Consider the following 23,492-nt stretch of genomic DNA (forward strand, 5'->3'; position numbering starts at 1 on the left):
TTGGGGAAGATTTCAAGACGTCCTGTGGTATGAGACACAAATACTCAGACAATAGTGGAGCTCATCCTACTCTTTGGAGTAGTCATTTGTATGTCTCATGGCACATTTATAATCAGCTGAACAGTTCATTCTGAAGTCATTTTTGTCTCAAAATGATAAAAATCCTGAGTCATCTAATTTACTACAGTAGGACAAAATGCTAGTCAAAAAATCCTAAGTCACAATACCTCAAAGCCAGACCTGGACTTTGTAACATCATCTCAAACCGCAGTCTGAGAGTTACGTGCTTGGAAAGCACAGTGTGAGAGTTATGTGTTCTTTAGCCACTCATTGGCTGCTGCATCAGTTCTGAGAGCACATGCCTTCTCTACCTCTAGCCATGTCTCTCCTCAGGGCATAACTACGTAAGTATCGATGACACTGGTGTGGAATACACTATTCTGTGACTGTCTTTAATAATCATGCCACAAGCCTAAGTGGAGACCATTCAACTCATCGTAATGCACCCAGTCCTCCACATTGATTTGGGAAGCATGTCCAAGAAAATGATATGCACACAAACTTTTACATCTAAAAGTAGAAATATACAGAAGAACCAAGGAAAAAGTCCATCATTATTTAGTTTATCAAATTCTACTGTGAAAGGGGAAGATAGCAATATGTTAAAGTTGTTCTGTGCATCTGTTTTTGTGTGTGTAAAGATTCAAGGGAATAACTGTTCCCTTTGGAAAAATCAGAAACCTTTGGCCAGTTCAAGGCCACATACTTAATGGGACATTGAAACCGAGGAGTCTAATTCAATATTAAACACACTATGAGACTTGGTTCCAAACGTATTGGATACTCAGATGATAAAGACAGTGTCACCCTAGTCACAGTCTGTGGCCTGTGCTAACAACCTAAAGTGCACCCAAGACCCAAGATTTGAGGATTTTAAGACAGACAAGAGTAGCCAGTCCTTTTGTTCAGCTCTATTCTGGCTGTAAAACTCCTAATCTTATATACAGACCCAATTTAAATATCACTTCCATTTAAAGAGTTGCCTCCCACTCTCAGGAAATATTAGTTGTCCCCCACTCCCATAGCACTTTGCTGAAAACTCTATTACAGCTATTATGCACTTATCTCACTAAATAGCAATTATCTGTTTTTGTGTCTGTCTATTTCCACCAGAATATGCACCCTCAGGGGTAAAGATCAGGTCTAACTCATCTTTATATTCTCAGAGCTCAGCACAGTGCTGACACAACAGCCACTTAAAACATGTTTTAGTATTTTTATTATTAAAGGAATGCATGCCCATGTTAAAAAATTCAAAACACTTCAAATGAATATGAAAGGAAAGGTTAAAGTTGCTTTTCCAACGCTTAGACCACCAGTCCCATTTCCCAAAGGAAATCACTCTTAAGAGATTCTTTAAAATGCATAAATACAATACGCCTCCCTTCCATCCAACGCCCAGTTAACCAACATGCAGGGCTCTCAAAGATGTCACACATATTAGATCGGCTGACCCTTAGAGCCACATGACACGCTGGGAGCGAGAGGCCAGAGGAGTACCGTGGCTACAGTAGAAAGGCCACAGTCCGACCAGGAATCACTCTCACTGGGCACTTTTTATGAGTCCATAACCAAAGACTTCTCTCCACTCACTGACACTTTTTCTCTCTTGTTCTCATCTCTCACTTCCTTTCTGTGATTCATTTTGTCTCTCCACGTCTTTCTTTGTCTCTCCATCTGCCTTTCTCTGTCTAGGGTCATTCTGCCTCATTGTCTCTCATCTCCTCTGTCTCTTCTTCTCTCTTAATCCACAGCCTGGGTCAGGCATGCTCTCCCACCCCTCCCTCTCCCTCTCCATCTCTTTGCTTCCATTGTCTTTCTGTCTCTTTCTCTTGATTTGTTTCTCTGTCTACTTGTTCTCAAATTTATCTTCCACTCAGCTTTCACAATCTGTACACTTCCCTACCATGGCCTTACAACACTATCTAATATTTCACTTTCAGGAGTGGAGACTTAAATTTTGTACATAAGTGCATAAGTTGCAGTGAATGTATAGATACGCACAGAGATGCACAAGAATGCATTCATATATTACCAGTTCTACTGAGAATTATTATCATTATGCACATACTGTCATGTACATGTATGATGTAGAAATGAACATCGAGATCAAGACAGAGCCTGAGATTTAAATGGAACTACTTGCTCCTTCACTGGGAACTGAAAACTACTAGAATTTCCAGAAAGTGTATTCGGGTTGGTGAAACTCCCTCCAGCTCTCTCTCTGGAATCAAGGGGATGATCAACAAAAGGCCTGGGAGCCCCCGCTGCTGCTGCACACCCTGAAGAGAGACAGAGTGGTCTCGCTGCTTTGCAAAACACCACGGGCAGGCTCCCTCCCACACAGTGATTAGAAGAAAGTCAGACAACTTGAATGTGGGCTCTTTGTCTAGTGTCTGCAGTTCAGTTCTAATGAGGCCAAGTTCACAAACTTGCTTGCTCTCTCGGTTTGCTTTTCTCATTTTTCAAATAACTTTTAAAAATAACTTGAGCAATGTGTGTTTATTGAGAGACAACAGCTGCAAATCTATGAACAAAAAAATATCACCTACAACCCCAACATTCATCATAATCACGGGAAAACATTTTGTATTTTTTTTGCAAAAGTGGAATTTTATAGCATATAATAAGATGTTTAAAGTACTGAACCCCTACTGTGTCCAGTCTTATGGTTGTATTTCCAGGGACTTGAAATATACAAGAAAGCAATACAGACAAAAAAAAACCCTCCTGACTTTGTGGGGCTTACATTTGTACTATTTCTTCATCTGTTCTCCCCACTCTAGTATTCTGTCAGAAGTTTCCCAAGTCAACATATATATTTACATGAGCAATCTTTTTTTCAAAGATTACTTTTTTAAGCTACTTTTTAAAGATTTTATTTATTTATTTTTAGAGAGAGAAGGGAGGGAGAAAGAGAGAGAGAGAGCGAAACATCAATGTGCAGTTGCTGGGGGTCATGGCCTACAACCCAGGCTTGTACCCTGACTGGGAATCGAACCTGTGACACTTTGGTTCGCAGCCCAAGTTCAATCCACTGAGCTACGCCAGCCAGGGCTTACATAAGCAATCTTTTAATGGCTGAATATTCTACAACACTCATGTGCAAGGTAATGGGTTATTGGTTCTATGAGAAAAGCCAGTTTCCCCCCACAGAAATAACAAATAAAAGAGGAAATATTTAGTAAGCAAGTTGTGATATTGTGATGCACAATAAGAAATAAATATTTGGTCTTAGTCCCCATTTCTGGCACAGAGCTCCTAAAACCCTTGGTATTTCCTATGACAAAAGTGATAAAGTTTCTTTTGTTACATTAATAAAGTGACTTGGGGAATGTACCCAGAGAACCAGCCATGTGATTGGAGGGTTGAAATTTTCAGTCCTGCCTCCTGGACCTCCAGAGAAGACAGAGGGGCTGGAGATTACAATGATTGCCAATGGGCAATGATTTAATCAATCATTGTGAATATGTGGTAATGCCTCTGGAAAAATCCAAATAAACAGGACGGAGAGCTTCAGGGTTGGTGAACCTGAGGAGATGTGGGAGGAATGGCACACACAGAAAGCGTGGAAGCTCCTCACCTCTTCCCCATACCCTGCCCTAGGCATCTCTTCCGTCTGGCCGTTCCTGAGTTATAGCCTTTTCAAATAAACTAATAATCTACTACATAAAATGTTTCTCTGAGTTCTGTGAGCAGCTCTAGTAAATTAATTAAACCTGATGAGGGAGTTGCGGGTGGGAACCTTCCCTCTATAGGCAATCTGTCAGAAGCACAGGTGATAACCTGGGTTTGCCACTGGCCTTGAAAGCAGGGTGGGTGCCACCTTGTGGCACTGGGTCCTTCACCTGAGAGAGCTGGTGCTCTCTCTGGGCAGATAGTGTCAGAATTGAGTGAAATTGCAGGACACCAGCTAGTGTCTAAGAATTGCTTGTTGGTGTGAAGAAACCACACACACACACACACACACACACACACACATGCAACCGGGTTGAGAAGCCTATGACAATTAGTATGTGCAAATAGCTGGAGACGTTGGAAGGGATGCCATAAAGAGCACAACGGGGTCCCAGCCCTTGTCATAGGAAAAAGAAATGGGAATGAAAGAACATGAAGCAAACACAGAAGCACTATCATGAGTAACACATAACAAATATCTTTTAGCAGGTCACACTCCAGCATTATTAGCCTAATATTAATATTAAAAATAATAATAACAACAACAATAATAGCAGCTAATTCTGTTGATTGCTTACTGTATGCCAGATGCCACTTTCAGCATTTTTATATTTATTGTCTTCTTGAGCCACCAAGAAGCCATGTAAAAATATACGCCATTATTATTTCTGTTTTACAGATGAGGAAACTAAGGCAGCGATATAAAGTTAACTGCCCAAGTTCACATATTCAGTAGATTCTGGAGTGGGAGTTCAAACCAAGCATAAACATTATGTTGTATGTAAAATAATGCACTCTTTTAGCCACTTAAGACATCCTTTCCCTTGGTTGTATGGATAGTCAGGAAAAATAATCACCTAGAACATTTGTAGTGACAGAAACATCACCATCTGGGAGACAGGCATCATCTTCCTTTCTCTGGGGGCCGTGTGCTGCTCCATGAGTCAGCTTTCCTCCTCCCACACAGCCTTCCGCGGATCTTCACCATTGGGGTCAGAGTTTCTTTGAGAAACGGGTCAAAGCTGTGGGCTGCAGCTCTTATCAAGGGGAAATCAGGCCTATTGACCTGACATTGGGTAAACCATGGAAGGGGTTCATGGACACCAAAACTCATGCAGGAATCTCAGGGGAAAGATTTTCAAACTCTTGTGTCCCTAATGATCTCCTAGGGAGTTTACAAAGCATAAAGATTCCTAGTCCCCATCAGCAGACTCAAAAGCAGGTCCCATGAGGACAAACTGTGAGAGATGCTACCCTAGGTGCCCAATGAGAGAGCCCCTGGCTGCCCAGATAAGAATCCCTCCAACAATTCAGCAAAATGCAAGTCAGGGTAAATAGGGTTGCAGGCAGGTCCTAAGCAGGACGACACCAGGCCAAAAATAGCCTTCCTCCCCTTTAATGATTCCAGTGGAGAGTACGTGTTGGAAGTGCTGAACAAGAGGGAGACCTTTCACTTTGAACCACAGATGCCCACAGGCCCTGGAGCAGAAGGATGACGGCCCACAGTTTTGTGTCTCTATAGCCTCTGCTGTGCAGGTGACAGGAGGAGAACTGGAGGCGTCAGTCCACTGGCTCCAGGGCACAACATGATTAGTTGGTTGTCTGATAATATGAATCTTGTTAGCGCATTCTTTAAAAACTGCCCGAGTTGTCCGCACTGTCACTCCAGGTCATTAGCCAGCAGGGAGAACCGAAACAGCACATCCCACACATCCTCCTGGGATAACAAGACGAGACGACTCACAGACGTCGTCCCCGACGAGCCGCTCGAGCCGCTCGTGGGGACAGACAAAGGTTAGGGCTCAGATCCAGCGGCACGATGGACCAGCTCATTACCAAGTCAAGTGTGCCAGGTCAGTGACCGGCGATTGGGGCGACGTGAGAGGGGGCACCCTGAAACGGGGTGCTCATGCCAAGTTCCCGTACTGTCCCTCCGCACTGACACGTGGAGTTGTCTCTAAGGGAACCAAGAAAGAAACCCTTACAAAGGGACAACATGATCAAAAAGAAAAGTCTTTGGAGCCACAAAGGGCAAAAATCAAATTCCAGCTCTGCCACCTTCTACGGGGGTGGCCTTGGGAAGGTTCCTAAGCCTTGACCTCCACAGCTTTAGAATAAGACTAGTGATCCTGGTGCGCAAGTGTGGTGTGAGGATGAAGTGAAATGATGTGGGGATGCTCTAGAATGTACTTCCAGGGACACCGTTTACTAAATTGGTACTTATTTATGTTACTGTTGTTAAGAAGAATTTGTTATAATCACCGTATCTTATTGGGCTACAGAGAGCTATCTGCAGCATTCAGCAAACTCTCCTTTGCTTCCCTCCCCGACTCCACCTGCACAAGTTAGAAGAAGTAGAAAAAGCAATAGCTCCACGGCTGGAAACTCAATTATAATCCTTGAGCAAAGGAAACCCTTTAGTATCAACAGGTACCCCTTTAGTGTGACTACCGTAGCTTTCAAACATTGACACTCTAGGTTCCTTGGCTGAGCCCATATTTACAATTATTTTAAACTAGATTTTATCTGTGTAAGACAATTAAAGAGGTAAAGAGGTGAAGAGGTGGTGTTCCCCCTTTTCTCCCTCACCCAACCCCCTGCTGCAACCAGCTCAAGTGGTGAGTAATCTTATCTCTGAAGTCCATCAGCAGTGAAACACATAGGGGTGAACAGGTTCTTGCTGGAGACCTTACGTGCAGAAAGTCCCATTATCTCTTTTGAGGGTCACTTTTTTAAAGGTTTAAACAATGCCAAGAGCATGACTTTTGGCAGGGCCACTTGCTCTGAAGGCCAGGACAAATAACTTGAATGGCTGAACCTAGAACTCAGGAGCTCCCTGGCCAATACCCAAACTTCCTGCGCGGCAAACGTTATACATGCAGGTGCACAGCTCCAGCTGTGTTCAAGCCCTTGCCTTTGGAAAGCCAGCAGTGGGCCACACCGAGAATCACTCATCCAGTGGGACCCCCTTCTTCCACTAACTGACCTGCTCCACAGCAACACCTTCATTTCCCTGTTTGAGAAACATACGTATCTGTCTCACCTATCTCATAGGACTGTGGTGACAATAAAACTGAGGGAATGGAAGTAATGTTCCAACCTTTGAAAACTGACACATTTTGCAAGGAAAAGGAGCTACAAGTGATCTAAAGTGGTATAGCCACGTTTAAAAGTGCTATAGATGGGAGGGGATTATGGGGGGAGGGGGAAGGGTTTTCAGGAACAACTGCAAAGGACACATGGGCAAAACCAGAAGGGGGAGGAAGCAGGGAGGGAGGTGGGGATGGCTGGGGTTGGGGGGGATTGGTGGGGAGTAAATGCTGACAACTGTAGCTGAACAATAATAAAATACTTTTTTTAAAGTGCTATAGAAATAGACACAGTATCTTTTAAACAGGTGTAAAATTTCATGTAGGATTTCCTACAGAGCATGTTTCCTACAGAGGGGAACATGTTCCCCTCCCCCACTTACCTTAATTTTAGAATAGGCTCTGTTCTTCCCTTACAAATTGTGCACAGTGAGAATCCATCTTTTTTAAATTATTATTTTTTTAATTTTCTTTTTTATTGAATGTATTGGGTGGCATTGGTTAATTAAATGATATAGGCTTCAGGTGTACAATTTTATAATACATCCTCTGTATATTGTATGGTGTGTTCACCATCCCAAGTCAAATCTCTTTCCATCACTATTTATCACCCCATAACCTTTCCTACTGCCATCCCCCCTTTGCCTCTGGTAATCACCATGCTGTTGTCTGTGTCAGATTTCACTGTTGTTTCTTGCCAAAGGCTGGCTTGACTATTTTGTCCCCGCCCCCTGAGTAGAGCGGGCACTTCTCAAGAGTCACCCTGACACCCCCACAAAGCCTGGGTTCACCTCATGCTGACCATGCCCGTTCTCTGCCGTCCTGGCCACGTCGTTTGGATAGCTTCCCTCTGAGACATGCCCCACACTTTCTAGACCGAGAATTAGGACAGTACATTGAGACATACACGAAGACAGGACGACTAGTTTACATAAGTGTAGTGACTTCACATCAGCTGGCAGGGAGCCAAACTAATTTACTCTCCCAGCAGTCTGGCCAGTAATATTCCTCACCAAGAGCTTAAATAAAAGGAAGTCCCCTTTTGTGAAAACTGTGTGTGGAAAATGTCGAGGTAAAAATGAAACGACGATGATTCTGGCTGGGATTTCACGTGCAAATAAAGATAGCCATGTCTTTAAGGGACCATACAAGTTTTTATTTTCTTTTTGGGCTTGGAATATACCCAAACTCACTAGAAGATGGATGTATATACTTTTGCTTAAAACATTTTTAAAGCCATTTCTAAGATTAAAACTTCAGTTAAACATAGTTTACATCTAACGTAAATTGATTTCCTGGATATAGATAAGAATGTTTACATCTCTACTCTCGACCTTTCCACACAACATTCACGCAGATCAAAATAGCCTTCTTCTAATAATCTCCATTCCTTAATTAATTTTTTTTTACATTTCAAGGTTCAGTTAAAGCACCAGCTCTTCAATAAAGCCTGAAGACCAGCCCAGCCAGAAGACGTCCATCCTTCCCTTGACCTTCTATGGCATGTTATAGCCTCAGAATACACTTCTCTTCTGCTGCTTCATCAGAGGACGTTCTGGGCCCAAGACCGAAAGCACTTCGAGGGCAGGCATTGTTTCTTTCCATCGCTCCACTTATAACATGCCTGTCACCCTTGCCTGACAAATATCAGAACTCAATACATAATTGTAAAATTAAAACTCAGTAATTTCTGTAAGCTCCTTAGCATAATGCTGCCACATGGCCATCTCTCCTTAACTGTAAGCAATTAGTATTCTCTTAAATTATAAAGTTCCATTAGCATTTATACCGTAGCCTATGAGTCTCTGGGTCCCTCCTGAAAAGGATGTGCATGAAGTTCCCAGAGTCAACATTCATGCCAATTTACTCTAGAAAATCCCATTAAATGCCATAATAGAAGTTTACTTCTTAAGTTCACATTAAGCAATTTTTTTGTCCAAAGATAGCAAGACCTTTAACATAAAGATATAATAAACCCCATAAACTATATTTTGCTGCAAATTCACAGTGAAATGAATGCCTGTTTGGATCTCAAATGACTACATTTCCTATAAATAGATATGCGTATGAACAATAGGGAGAGGAAGAATTATATGAAATAAAAGGCTTGCTCACTTACAGGTCAAGGGTATAGGTCACTGTGTCATTTCCACATCCCCAGCACTCCTAGTGCACCTCACTTGACTGTAGTGGGTGCACAATACCTACAAACTGAACAAACTATTAAATTAATTTTAACCTGAAGGGATTTCAGGGGTGCTGTGGTCTATTAGTGTCATTTTACAAAAGATGAAATTGAGGCCACAAAATTTCAATGGGCTGTGATTACGTAAGTAATCTCTTCTACAGTCAGGACAATAGCCCAGGGTTCTTCATTCCCAGTAAAGAATTATTTCTTTAATCTAAAGAAGAACTAGCATTTCTTGAGCACTTACTATGTACCAGCCACTACATACACAAGTCAAATCTTCAGGAAAAGGCCTGCAAAAATATGTGCTACCCCATATTTTCGTTCAGGAGACTGAAGCTCAAAGAATCTAAGTGTCCTGCTCAAGGCAAAGTGCTGATAAGCAGGAGAGCTAACATTCTAATGCAAATCTGTTTCCAAACCCACTGCTGTCTGTGTGGCCATATATTCACATTCATTAATAGCATAAAGCATTGACCAGAGAAGGAATTATGAGGCCTTCTAGAGAAAGCTAAAGTCTTTTATCATTTTACTTTTAAAAACAGCTCCACATCACACCTGTCAGAATGGCCATTGTTAATAAATCAACAAACAACAAGTGCTGGCGTGGTTGTGGAGAAAAGGGAACCTAGAGCACGGTTGGTGGGAATGCAGACTGGTGCAGCCACTGTGGAAAACAGTATGGAATTTACTCAAGACATTAAAGATGGACCTACCTTTTGATCCAGTGATCCCATTGCTGGGACTATACCCTGAGAATACTGAATCAACAATTCAAAAGAACCTATGCACTCCAGCGTTCATAGCAGCACAATTTACAATAGCCAAGTGCTGAAAACAGTCCAAGTGCCCATCAGTAAATGAGTGGATCAAAAAACTATGGTATATTTACACAATGGAATTCTATGCAACAAAAAGAAAGAAGGAGCTCCTATCGTTTGCAACAGCATGGATGGAACTGGAGAGCATTATGCTAAGTGAAGTAAGCCAGGTGGTGAAACACAAATACCATAGGATTTCACCTATAAGTGGAACCTGATCAGAAAAATGAACAAATAAGCAAAATAGAACCAGAGACATAGAAATAAAGAACAAACTGACAGTGACCAGAGGGGAGAGAGAATGGGGATAATAGGGGAAAAAGGGAAGGGGCAAGCAAAGGAACACGAATGAAGGACTCCTGGGCACGAACCATGGGGGAGGATTGACTGTAGGGGTGGGGGAGGACAGGGTAGGGGTGAGCAATGGGGAAAAAGGTGGGACATCTGTAACTGAACAACAATAAAAAAACACAGCTCAAAAAAACCTATGTCAAAATGTTCAGCCAAATCAAGTGTTCATAAGCAACCTCTCTATAAAATCAGATACGTAATCAACTTAGAAAAGGAATCTGTTCCTGAAGAACACCAGATCTGAAGGCTGAGTGATGGCAGGTCACCTCATGCTCAATGAGTCACCAGTTGCAGACTCCATGTCTCACTAAAGATGAAGAGGTGGGTGAATAAGAGAACAACCAAATCACTACTTAAGGTAAAGAGTGTATGTGACAGGCGCATTTTACAGTTCCTGCTTTTCTGCAAGTACTTGGAGCTTCCAGCTCAGACTATGCCTCCTCCACCATCACCTGAAATCCACCCAAGATAGGGTTGTTTAACTACGGACTCTAAAATGTCTGAGTTTTTCTATCCTGCCTTCAGGTCTTTAGGACAAGCCATTCAGTAGGGTTTTGGAGTCAGGTCACTCCTGGGGCCAGTCCCTGGCTTTGCCACTGACCTTCTGTACCCTCTTGGCAAGTCCTTGACCTTTTGTACCCTCTCTTGGCAAGTCCTAACAAAGCCTCAGTTTCCTCCTCTATGTAACAACATGTCTTTTGAGGACAATTAAGAGAGATGATGGAATGCAAACCCAAATGCCTGACCCAAGATGGACTCAACTCAGTTTATTCACTAAGGGTGGATGGTGAATTTCCAGTCCCAGGAGAAGTGGAGGAAAATAGGTACAAGGACCAACCAGACTGCCATGCTCGATGATAAGTGCAGCATTAAAGATTTCATAATGGCCAAATACGTCAAGTAAAAGCCTCTGTTAACAAATATTACACCCTGGCTGGCGTAGCTCAGTGGATTGAGCGCGGGCTGGGAACCAAAGTGTCCCAGGTTCGATTCCCAGTCAGGGTACATGCCTGGGTTGCAGGCCATAACCCCCAGCAACCACACATTGATGTTTCTCTCTCTCTCTCTCTATCTCCATCCTTTCCCTCTCTAAAAATAAATAAATAAAATCTTTTAAAAAAACAAATATTACAACACTATTTTTAGCAGAAGGGGACATGGTGGTGGTGAATTGAAATATTCAAACTGACTCTAGCATAAAAATATGAAAGAGGTATTAACACTTGCCACTCACCTATTACCTAACAAGGATTTTATACGGATTAATAAGTGTGGCACTTTGAAATTCTCTGGAAATAAGAAATAAACACATGCCCCATCACACATACATACACAGACAAATATATATTTTAACAAACTAAGGATACCGTATAAATTTAGATCAGGGCGCAGCATGCCTGGGATGAGTAGGGTAGGAACAATATGTTCTTGCTTATGACACCAAGCTCATGACAAATGATTCATACCCAGCACCTTTCATGCCAAAAGATGCCCCCAGGTGTTCCACCAACTCTAGCAACAGTGTCCAATGCGCTAGACTGCAGTACAGAGCAATCACATCACACCCACAGAGGAGGCACAACAGTCCCGTTTTTACCCAAATGCACAAGTCCAACAGCTGGAGAGGGCAGGGGAAGGGAAAAGAGGTGAGAGAACCACCTGGAATTTCCCACAAGTTTGACAGGCAGCCTAGAATTACCATACATTTACACCTTTAATGCAGGTATTACTGTCATCAGAAACAGCCTTACTTGCAAAGGCTTTCAGCCAAAGGTAAGGTGAGTTCCTAGGATGTGTATTGTCTGTAGCCCTGAATGCATCAGGGCATGCATGTATTAGGGAAGACAACTAAAAGTGAAAAAACGAGGGCCGCCAGTACCCACCCCCCATGCTGTCTTCAGGTTTAGGTCAGTAGATTTCTAATTCTGGGGGGATGCAAGTTCCAAACAGGTGTACCAGACCTTACAGTCACGATGCCCTGTTTTGTAAAACACAAATACAAATGAGCAGAACTTGAACTCAGGCCTCTGCTCTACTTTGCATGTCATAAAGTTGGGCAAAAGAAAAAAAAAGTTTTTTTCTACCTTTCTCCCCTGTAAAAAATATTTGAAACTTTGTCTCACCTATGAATCTGGGTCAGCTTTGTTTTGGAGGACCTGGATACAGACTATTTCTCTTCTTCTACCATCTGCACATATACACTTGAAAAAAAAATGTGTGTAAGCAGGCAGGGATAGGGGTGTGGGAAGGGAGAAGTGTCCTTACAAAAATAAGTGACTTAGTACAGTAGAAATCTCATTATCAGTTAACATGATTTGAGTGCCCAAACCTTTAGCATAGACCGCTTTGACTACTCCCTACGTTATCTCAGACTTCCCTGCACGTTGCCCCTCCAAATGCTGGCCCTAATAAGCCCTACTGGGCTTATAAGCACCATTAAAAAAAAAATCTGGCAGTGCTTGGCGCCATTTCTTAAATGGAGTGTAAAATTTGCCAAATATGTACTCTCCTTTTCTCGCTCTTTCCAAGATCTTTCAAGAGACGAACTAAAGGAGAGGTCTAATGGGTGAGTGATATTTTACAGCCTGAATTACATTAAAAGCCAGAAATACTTTGAGTCCAAAGTCCTTTACTCCTTGATACAATAGATCTAATATGCTTGATGTGTTTAAAATCTCCCCTTAAATCCAGAAGCTTTGAACTAATCACTTAAGCAGTGCAAAAGTTATTCAATTAGTTTAAGAAGATTCGAGTTCAAACTGGGTGATTAATTTTATGATATGAAAAATATCAGTTATTATATCAGTAGTTATGATATGAAAAATATAATAGTTAAGGTAAGGAATGAGGGCAAGGGTCTCTAGAACTTGAATGAAATGAAGTCAGCTTCAATTATTTGATTAAACCAGTCCTGAGAACCATATAGAAACCACAGCCTCCGTCACGAAAGCTAAATCATAGGGAATACCCTGATGATGCTCTCAGAACAGAAACATCAATACAAAATACTATTTATCAGGATTTGCCTTAAAACACTTTATATGTATGTACCCAAAGACTCCATAATGACACACTGTTATTTTAAAATGTTCACAACTTTCATTAAAAAGCTGAGGATGAGCACAACTCACTAAACTTGCACTTCCCTGGGGAGGTTTCTGGCAATTACACCACAACTGAAAACATTTTGAAAGGTATCAAGCTGCATAGATGCACTAGAAATACTACAATTGCAAAACCTGATGGAAGCTGAAACTTTGACTTATGTCCTTTCATTTTACCCATCCTTAGTTTTTTTATGATCTTCTGAAAGATCTTGTCTGCTTAAACGGCAGCGTAGAGAGGTTTCCACACTTTCAAACCCCCTTCCGTTGTTGCCATCAAAGCTGGCTCTTTACTATTTCAGCTCATTGAAGTTTCCAGGTGCAGCCTGGACTGGAATCACTTGCTACTCAGGTTCCAGGGAGGCAGGCTCTTCCCTGACTTGGCCAACCACAGTCATGGGCTTCCACTCTCCCCAGGGTCAGCCTCCTGGAACCAGGACACCGCTCTGCTCCCTTCATAAAGGGAGGCTAAGTCTTTATTTATGCTCCTCACCAGAGGAGGTCAGGCAACGGAGAAGAACAGGGAGTTGTTGTCACTGGGATATATCTGATCTTCCTGGGACCGATCATGCCAGAGAACAACCACTCATTCACAGGCTGAAAAGCCCGGCTCTCAGCACACACTGGCTGATGCTGGGAGGAGATGCTGGAGAGTCCCCGTCCTGAAACTTGCAGGCACCAGGTCGGTCTCCAGAAACAGAGAAGACATTAAGGCATACCCTTATCAATTGCATTTCTCTTCCCTGTGGAAGGAAGAGGGGGCCGGTAGCTCTGCATAAAAATACAAGAAAAATCCTCAAATAAAGTCTTAATTGATTTTACTTGCACTCATCCATAAGCCTAGCAAGTAAAGAGGAAGTCACTTGGGGGAATGTCAGCCTCCCTGGAAATTTAACCCTGTCACCTCCACATTCAGAATACTTTATTTAACCCTCTCCGACTGGTCTTCAGATCCACAGTACTGCACCAATGCGACCCTAGAAGCAGGAAACAGGGATCTCTCTGCTGTTTGAATCTCTGGGGTTTGGAGAGGACTCGAATGATTTTTTTAATTGATTCATTTTATTTTTATTATTATGTTTTTAGCGGGTGGGGAGAGTCCTCTACCTAGTAGGTAGGTATCATTAACTCCTGAGCGGGGAGCGGGGAGGTAACAGGCACGACTGGACTTTGCAGCACCTTTCCAGTCCAGAAAACCCATTTCTCCCAATTCTCTACCGGATCACATCTTTCACCCCTTGGCCCTCAGTCCCATTCTACTCACGCTGCTGTTGTGGCCGGACCAGTGGACCATAGCTTGGTTGTGTGCTGAGTCGCCCGTCAGCGCGAACGTGGTGCTGGTCAGTTTCAGCTCCTCCATCCGGAAGCGAGTGGCTTTGTCGGGGTCCCGCTCCTGAGTCCCAGGCTGCGGCAGCCCTCCGTCCCTGAGCACTCCCCGGGGGCTTCTACTGGAGCCCTCTCCTTGTTCTGCCTTCTCCGGATCCGCTCCACTCCGTTTCCTCCGGCCAGAGCGTGCAGCAACCGCCACGGATGCCCCGGTGCCCCGGGCCCGCTCCAGGGGCAGCGCTCGGTCTCCGGGGGCCACTGCGAACAGTGGGCGACCCAGGAGGGGCGGGGGCGTGGCAGGAGGCTTGCCTCGCGGTCCCTGGTGAAAAAAAGCTCCTGGGGTCGGAGCCCAGCGTGGGCCGGAGCTGGGGTGCAGGTGGGGGCAGCAGGAGCCGCCGCCGCAGGCGCCCGGGGCGCAGAAGAGCAGGAGCCCCGCGCCGGCGAAGAGCGCGCTCAGCCCGGCTGGGGAGCCGCCGCCGGCACCAACTTTTCCCATCGCGGAGCGGAGAGCAGCGGGGAGGGCGTCCCGAACCGGAGGTGGCGGCGCGGGGGCTCTCCGCTGTCCGGCTGTGGAGGACAGGCGCTCAGGACCCCAACTCCATCCAAGTTGGGCGGCGGTGGGGCGGGCGAAGGCGGCGCCGGGCAGGTGGCCGCCGCTCGCCCAGGCTGGGCTGGTGAGGAGCGCGGGTTCGGACCGAGCGAGCCGCCGCCACGCGGGGGTGGAGCAGAACTGAAGTCACGGGCGGAGCGGGCGCTGGCGCGCTGGCAAGCAACGCGGGAATGAGGGCGGGCGGGCGCTGCCGGGGCTCACGGAGCGGCGTCCCGCTCGCGAGCTGCTCAGTGCGCGGGTGGCTGCGGGGACAGGATGCGCTGCCGACCCTCCCCGTGGGCTCGCCGGCGCTGCCGCCGCCCGCTCCTCTCCGCCTCCCGCTCTGCGCCCGCGCGGCCGCCCGCTGGGCTCCTCTGTGAGCCCGCGCGCGCCTCCGGTGGGGGCGGCCAGCGCGGAGCTCGCGGAGTGGTCCCTGCGTTGGAGACTTCCTATTCCAGTTTTGTGGTTTCTGTCAGTCCCTGGGGCTGTTCTCTCCCCGGTCCTCACCCAGGTCTTTTCCAGTTTAGAAAACAGAGATGGTTGGGCTCCTGATTTTTCCCTTAGTCTCCATGAGTTGGCATCTTGACCTTACCTTGAGCAGAATCCGTGTCCAAGCCCGGGGGAGATCCCGGAAAGGCCTCCGCAGAGAATGATGTAATTAAATGATGGACGGGGGGAGGGGGGAGGATTTCCATCAATTACCGCGCTTAGATTCCTTTCCTGACCTCGGAAAGCATTCAGTGTATTGGAACCCAGTCTTCCCTGCATTTTGTGGGCATGTGTCTTGGCTTTCCTGAGAGATTGCAAACTCACTGAGGACAGTGAGACCAAATTGTGTGCAACTTGGAAGAAGTGGCCAGTTTATTTTGTTCATCAGTTTATCCTCGATGCTTGACACTGCCCGAGGGGTAAGAAATGTAAGTCATTGATCCAATAAACATTTATTATGAATCTATGATCTACCTGCATGTAAATGAATACAAGAAAGGCACGGTGCTCTGTTTCTCCGTGTCACGTGTGCCTAGCGCAGAGCTTCGCACACATGGCTTTAGATTTTTATTAGCAAACTTGCTGTGTCTAGACGCTCCACCACTAGTTCGCTGTGGGGCCTCAATCTCTGGCTTTCCCGCGCTTTCATGTTAAGTGGTTGCATTAGATGACCTTTAAAATTTCTTCCATTCCTAAAATTCTGTAATTGTATGATTATAATGTCTGCCCAACCCAGTTCCCCTGCTACTATTCAAAAGTTCAGATGAAGATTTATAGTAGGTGAATGGGCTTTGAAAATTACAAAGAACTTCTCAATATCCAAGCCTTTTTGAAATAGAAAGTTTGCTTCTAAGGGATGAAATACCTTCATATTTCTTTGTAGTCTTCAAGTGTCTAATAACATTTCCTTTCACGTGGAAACGATTAAGTTAGTCAATGAATATTTACTGATTGAATAAATGAATGCCACAGCAAAAGAGTGCAATTTCCAAAATTATGGCTTTGCCCATTTTTGCATTTGCAAAGGTAGCCTTACTGAAAAATCTGAATTCTGAATTTACGATGGGACCAACTGGAAAGGAACAGAGTGATAATTATTCTTCAATTAATGATAACCTTTTCTGATATTGCCCAAGAGGAATTGCTAATGTACCAATCAAGCCTGAGTTGTGTCACAAAAAAATTAAATTATTGTTCTCTTATGATCAATCCAAGGAGGGCAGGCTTAAAAGGACAAGGGAGCTCAGTCCCTCTTTGTCACTAAAGGAGACACAGACTGTGTCTTCCAAAAGTGCCTTTACTGCCCACACCTGCACCCACCTATAAAAGGAGTACGTCTGGAAGGCTGTGGCTTCTGGATGGAGGAGAAGAGAATGAGAGGCCCTCCCCCCTTCCAAAATTGCAAGCGCTCTTTGGCAAAGCCCAGGACAGCTGTTTTCCTCTCCTCCGAAAGGTTTTTAGAGCTTTGCAGGACCATTTGTTTAATGCTTTCTTTCCATGCCCTGCTAACCTCTTTTCCAGTCTGGGTAAGTGCGTGAGAATTCCTCCTAGAGTGGAAAATTGGATTCAAGAGTCAAATAGAGGACTGATAAAAGTGAAATGGAAACAAACAAAAAAAAAGAAATCAGAAGATTCTAATTTTCTGCTCTCAATCTAGTATTGCAAAATTAAGATTGCTTGGTTTCAAAAATTTCTCTTCCCAAAGAGTTTACAACTGCCATTAAAACACATCTATTACAATGATCCCTTTAAAGTGAAAGCATTTGCAGCCCATTCGCTGAGAAATCATAGAGGGCAGGCATTTTTTTACTGCCCAATTTAATTATTCATTTGATGGAGTTGGTTCCAAGTATTGTTGTATTTTTTTTAAGATTTTTATTTATTTATTTTTAGAGAGGGAAGGGAGGGAGAAAGAGAGAGAGAGAAACATCAATGTGCGGTTGCTGGGGGTTATGGCCTGCAACCCAGGCATGTGCCCTGACTGGAAATCGAACCTGTGACACTGGTTCGCAGCCCGCGCTCAATCCACTGAGCTACGCCAGCCAGGGTTGTTGTATTTTTTTATAAATTCATTTTATATCTTATAGTTCTCATCCCCATGATTTTGGTCAATAGAAAGGGAAAGTGCCAGAAATTCCCTAAATCATCCTCTTTTCCTAGAAGACTTGAAGAAGCAGGCTAATCATGGGGAGAAGTGGGTTAGGCTGTTTCAAGGGGTTTTCATTCCAACAACCCACTAAGCACCCTAATAGGTTTTATTAATACAACGCATTAAGAATGGGTCATTTATTAGGAAAATAGTTGATGTCAAAGACCAGTAGAGAACATGGATCTGTAATTCCAATAAGGAGTCTTCTCACTGTGTATATGAAAACTATGCAACCCCCTTAGTCTAGTCACCATCCTCCCTCACCTGGACTAGCACGACGGCCTCCTGACAGCTCTCCCTGCTCCCCAACTGCTGTCCTCCAAATTACCTCTGCGCTACGCTGGTCATCGTCAGGACCGGATACAGGTACCCAGAGGGTACCACAGAGAATTCATTGTGTATGGGAAGAAAACAGTAGCCTTGTTAATGTTCGATTACTGATAAACATATATGGATATATGGTGTGTGTGTGTGTGTGTGTGTGTGTGTGTGTGTGTGTGTGTGGAGAGAGAGAGAGAGGGAGGGTATTGCATTTATGAACATCTGGAGCCACATGCTGATTTGTGTGCATGGTCAATGAAGCCCAGGTGCCTTGACTTACAAAGCAGCAAAAGTGGTCTTTCCAGAGCATATGAAATATCATTGTCTTGCCGCTATTTAAAAACCCTTCCCTGACTTATCGTTGCAAACAGAATCAAACCTACGTTCCTCACCATGGCCAACCAGGCCTTCCTGAGCTGGGTCCTGCCAGTCCTCTGTCACATCTGGCAGCTCCCTCTCCTCACCCAGACACTTCAGCACCTCTGGGCAAGGCCTTGCCACGCACCACCTTTGTGTGTGCTGTTCTGCTTTCCTGGAAAGCCTGCCATCACCCCAGATTTGCATAGCTCACCTCTTTTCTTTGAGATCTTCACTTGAAATCTACTGACTTAGACTTTCTCGACTGCCTAACCAAGAAGAAACTCCTTTTGTTATTTTGTGTCTGTTTTTATTGGTTACTTCTTAGCATATATTGCAGGCTTCGATTATTTTATTTTATTTATTCCATTTTTTTTTGCTAATACTCTCCCCAAAGGCTGCGTGTAGATAAAGACTGCCTCTCTTGTGTGCACCTGTTCTTCCTCCAACGCCTCCTTCACGGCCTGGCTCAGTGCACGTGCTCAGTGAACAAGGACGGGCTGGCCGAGAGACACAGGGGCAGCGGCTCTGCCTGCACAACTTCCCAGAGTCACCACTTTGTAAATCGGACATGCACATGTGCCAGAAACCAAGCTAAGCATTACAGGTATCAACTCATTTGTTTGTTTCTTCTTTTTTTACAAAATTCATCTCAGCTGAGTGCTATCATGTCCTAAAGTACCCCTTTATAGATCACATTAAACTACCCAGAGTCACAAGGCAAGGTAGTGCAAGAGATAAGGCTTCAAACCAGGTATCTTATTCCTACTATGTCCTTGACTTTATGCAATGCTATTTCTACTCCAAGTCCAACTCACAGAAGATAACGTTTATTGGTGATTTACTATGTGCCAGGCACTATAATTAGAATCATTTTCAGCAATGTTGAACAAGCAGTTTTGGGAACAAGTAAGCAAGTTTGGTTAGGCTGAAGGGAAAATGTGTATTTTTCCATTTGTATTTGCTTTTACTTGGTGGTAGGTAGTGTTAAAGAGAGCGGTGCATTTGCTGCATATATAACTTTACTTTACAAACCACAGTATCCGTCACCGTGGCTTTCCTTCTTCCCCTTTTCCTTGTTCTCTCCATATCTGATGGATACGTTGCCCTTGGCTGCACTAAATCACAATATTTGTCTGATTGTTGAAACAATGTCTTCTAACGCTCTCAAAATACTTGGCTCCTCTTGGATACCATTGAGACCAGGTGTCTTGCATGTCAGATAAATTTCATGAAGAAACACAGAAAGAAAATTAGAATAATATGCAGGCTCCTCTAATTGCCTGCCAAAGGGGTGATGAGATTGCTTTAAAAACTTCCCTTGAAAGTACTTTCAGGTATCAACAAATACCAGCCTAGGTCTGAATCTAGTCATTGTACCTCTTCTCATGCACCTGCTCTCTGTGGCTTTGGAGAAGGGCTTAAGCCCTCTCATCTGTAAAAATAAGTCCAAGGTTATCAACCTGTCTCGTAAGGATGTTGTAAGAGTTAATTGAACTTCATGCACCTCTTAGAGATAACAATATTGCCTTGCATTTATGTAACTCTTATTTCATCAGACGTCTAAACAGTTTTCGCCCCCTTGTTTAATAAATCTTGCAGCAGCTCCAAAGGATAGGTAGGGGGCAGATTTTGCCTGCATCTTACAGAAGAAAAAACAAATTTATCGAAGGTCATAGAGTTACAGAAAAAAAAACTGAGAACTGAATTTTATGGTCTTTTTTACCTCCATTTAGCCCAAACCCACCCCCCAATTTGTATAGATATGAATTAATCAAAAGTCCACATTATTTTTTTGTTTAGCTATTATGCATTGCTTACACAATTATTACAGGTTTCAGAGCTAGTTTGTAACTAAATAGGAAGAGAGAAGCGTGACATAATATCACCATCATGTGAACTCATATATGCATATATTTTCCCACTTAAATAGTCAAATGTGAAGATAAAATGTGCACTATGACTCTTTATTTAGAGAAACGTTATTAGATTTTGAAAAACACACGTTTACCAAAGGTCTTAGACTTCATTTAAAATTTCATTTTAGTATTAAAATGTTCTAGACACTGTAAAAAAGTAACTTTTATTATCTGTCTCCTGTCCTCCCCTAGTCTGTTAGTCCAACATACAAAGGCTTTCGGGTGGTAAATCAGAAAACCAACTTCATCATACATTTTTATTCCCTTCTCCTTGAAAGTGCAAATAGGAAGACACAAACTCAGCTGTAGCACGTGCCATTTCCATTTCTCAGGGAGCACTGGCCAGAGGGGAGAAGACAGGAGGAACAGCAAGCTAGCCTCCCAGTGCGTAGAGAGCCACTGAGATGACAACCCAAAGCTCCCGAATCACAAGAAATCTTGGCGATTTTTGTCTCTTTCCCAAAGAATGAATCCAAAAATGAATGAGGTTAATACTGAAACTAAATTCTGTAGAGTTCTAGGGTATAAAATTCCAGCTGAATACAACTCTGGAATAAATAGACAGCAGCCATTGAGAAGTAAGATCCTGGGGACCTCTCTGTCAGAGCCCAAGAGTAACTAACTAGTGAAGAAAAGCCAGGGCCACTCAAAGAATAACATAGTTGGGCAGATATTGACTAGCTGTGCTGCTTCCCATTTCTCTTTTTGTTCTGGACTAAGAGTAGATACACTCCAGCCCCCACGAGTCCAGATATCCCCGACAGTATGTTCATCTCTGGAAGCAACACGGAAAGCCACTGAGGGGGAGGGAGGAGACCAGATCAAAGCCCGGAGCTGATTGTGTCTGTCTGCCTCTGGCGCTTGGAGTCCCGTGTGGAGCAGAAAATCCTGAACTTTGAAGCCGGAATCCTAGTTTTCAATTCTCCATATGCCACTCACTAGGTGAATGATACCCTTGGACTCTCTGAAGCTCTGTTGTCTAAAATGTAAAATGGAGGTTGTGAGGCTGTTCTGCATGGCACAGGGCAAATGCAACATACATGTCAGCTGTTAAAGTTAGTTCACGCCTCACATACCAACTCAGTGTGACACTGTTCTCCAACACGCTTCCCTAGATGAAAGACGAGCAGTTAACATTCAGTCAATTTTTTAAAAAATAAATTTATTTCCTGCTGGCTACAAAACAGTGTAAAGACCACTGTACTTCATAAGATATAATAAGAGGAATAGAGAACAAGGATTGGAACTGAGCAGCCTTGCTTTGGAAACCAACGGAAAGAACGGAATAGACTCCTGCTTTCTTAGTTCTTGTCAAGCCGGTCTTCCGTGTGAGTCACTGTTCAAGGAATCTGCATTTGAGCCTCGCAAGCTTCTAGGATGTCAATAGCAAATTGAGTTTCAAATATGTACTTGAATTATTTTTGGCCACTTAAAAAATTAACTTTAGAAAAGGTCATAGGGAACCCTTTATTTAATACATCAAGGAGTAAATACTTGCAATTTAGAGATACTATGGAGTGTGAAGACATAAATAACCTTAGATACACACCTAGATGTACATCCATTTGTGTTTGCCCTGAAAAACCAGTATTAGGAAGAGCTCAGCTACCTTTCCCGCTCAGTCATTAGCACCAGGTAGGACTATTTCAGTCACCTTGTAGGTTGAGGCCTATCTGTTGCATTTTGTGAAGTCAGCTGTCGCCACAGCAGTGGCAATCTAATGAGCCCCAATCTGACACACTTGGCTCATTGCTAACCTGGTGATGTCTGTCTGATACCCAAAACAGGTAACCAGCATCTCTTCTCTGTCTCTCTTCGTGCCCTGCATCTCTTCTGACAGTGTACTTTTATTATTATAATCATCTGTTCTACTCATCCATTTTCTCCATTAAACTGTGATCTCTTATAGGTTAGGGGTTCCTGAATGTATTACACAGGGTGAGGCAAAAGTAGGTTTATAGGTATTCATATGGAAAATAATATGATAATCAATAAATAATAATACAAGAATAAACTCTGTTTTGCATACTCACAACTATAAACCTATTTTTGCCCCAATCTGCATAATCATCCCTTAGCCTTAGTACCTAACCCAACGCAGAGAGCAAACTTCAGTTGTTTGTTGAATGACTGAATGACTGACAAAGCTGATGCTTTCATATCTGTGATGGTCTTTCTTGATACCATAAGGTAATCATATCTAGGATGAAGCACAGAGACATACCCCAAGGGTTACACAATGCTAAATTTACACCTAAGACAAAGTTAAATCATTGAATAAAGCAAATTGAAGCAATTATCTAAAAATGCTTGTGTTTGTCAGCCTGTTGCTACTAGCTGCAGCTTGTTTGAACAAAACCCTTTCTAATCACAATGACAGTTTTTTAGCATTTAAAAATATTTTAAAAGTCACTTTGACCTTTAACCTACACCATAAGAATGTCTACATCTTAACTATATTGCTCAAGCATTTTATTTTCTCTCTCTCTCTCTGTCTCTCTCTGTCTCTCTCTGTCTCTCTCTCTCTCACACACACACACACACACACACACACACACACACACACACACAGATGAAGACAGGACTCTTTTCCAGAATCCCAAAGGCTTCGTGTACTCTGGCAGTCAACACCACTGTATACAGACTCTGACTAAGAAGGCCTATTCTGACTTCTAAAGCATACATTAATCCACTCTATTTGAACATAATTAAGAGAATCAAACTGTGAACTCCTGTGTCCAGCTATAATCATTCGATGCTGTGTCTGAGACATTTACTATGCCTGTTTTGTGTAACAGTGACTTATCCGTTTGTTTCATCACTGTTCCATTCATTCCAAAATGTGAACACACAAATATTTGTTTCCTCATTCCACTGTTGATTGACATCCAGATAATTCCCACTTTTGGGCTAATAGAACATCGCTGCTGTGGGCATCAGCGTGCATGTCATTTGGTAGATGCGAGCACTCATTCTCTAGGTAATAACGTTAGGCCTGAACCAATGAGTCCTAAAAAAGGCAAGTGTGAACACCTTTGACTGTATGGTGCC

General features: G+C 43.5%; 1 protein-coding gene across 4 annotated transcripts in view; it reads right to left on the bottom strand.

Annotated features, from left to right (window-relative positions):
• The window catches only part of SORCS1 (sortilin related VPS10 domain containing receptor 1), a 484,554-nt gene extending 469,424 nt beyond the window's left edge, over window positions 1-15,130 (bottom strand). For 3 of the 4 annotated variants that reach the window (XM_045854533.1, XM_045854534.1, XM_045854531.1), the window contains exon 1: window positions 14,556-15,113. In XM_045854533.1, the coding sequence (XP_045710489.1) occupies window positions 14,556-15,113 (558 nt within the window). Of the gene's footprint in view, window positions 1-14,555 lie in introns of all 4 variants that reach the window. The other variant, XM_045854532.1, reaches the window with a different exon arrangement.
• Between the last annotated feature and the right edge of the window lie 8,362 nt (window positions 15,131-23,492).

The sequence above is a fragment of the Phyllostomus hastatus genome, unplaced genomic scaffold (assembly GCF_019186645.2).
Source record: "Phyllostomus hastatus isolate PE091 unplaced genomic scaffold, TTU_PhHast_1.1 phas_scaffold_1066, whole genome shotgun sequence".
NCBI lineage: Eukaryota > Metazoa > Chordata > Mammalia > Chiroptera > Phyllostomidae > Phyllostomus > Phyllostomus hastatus.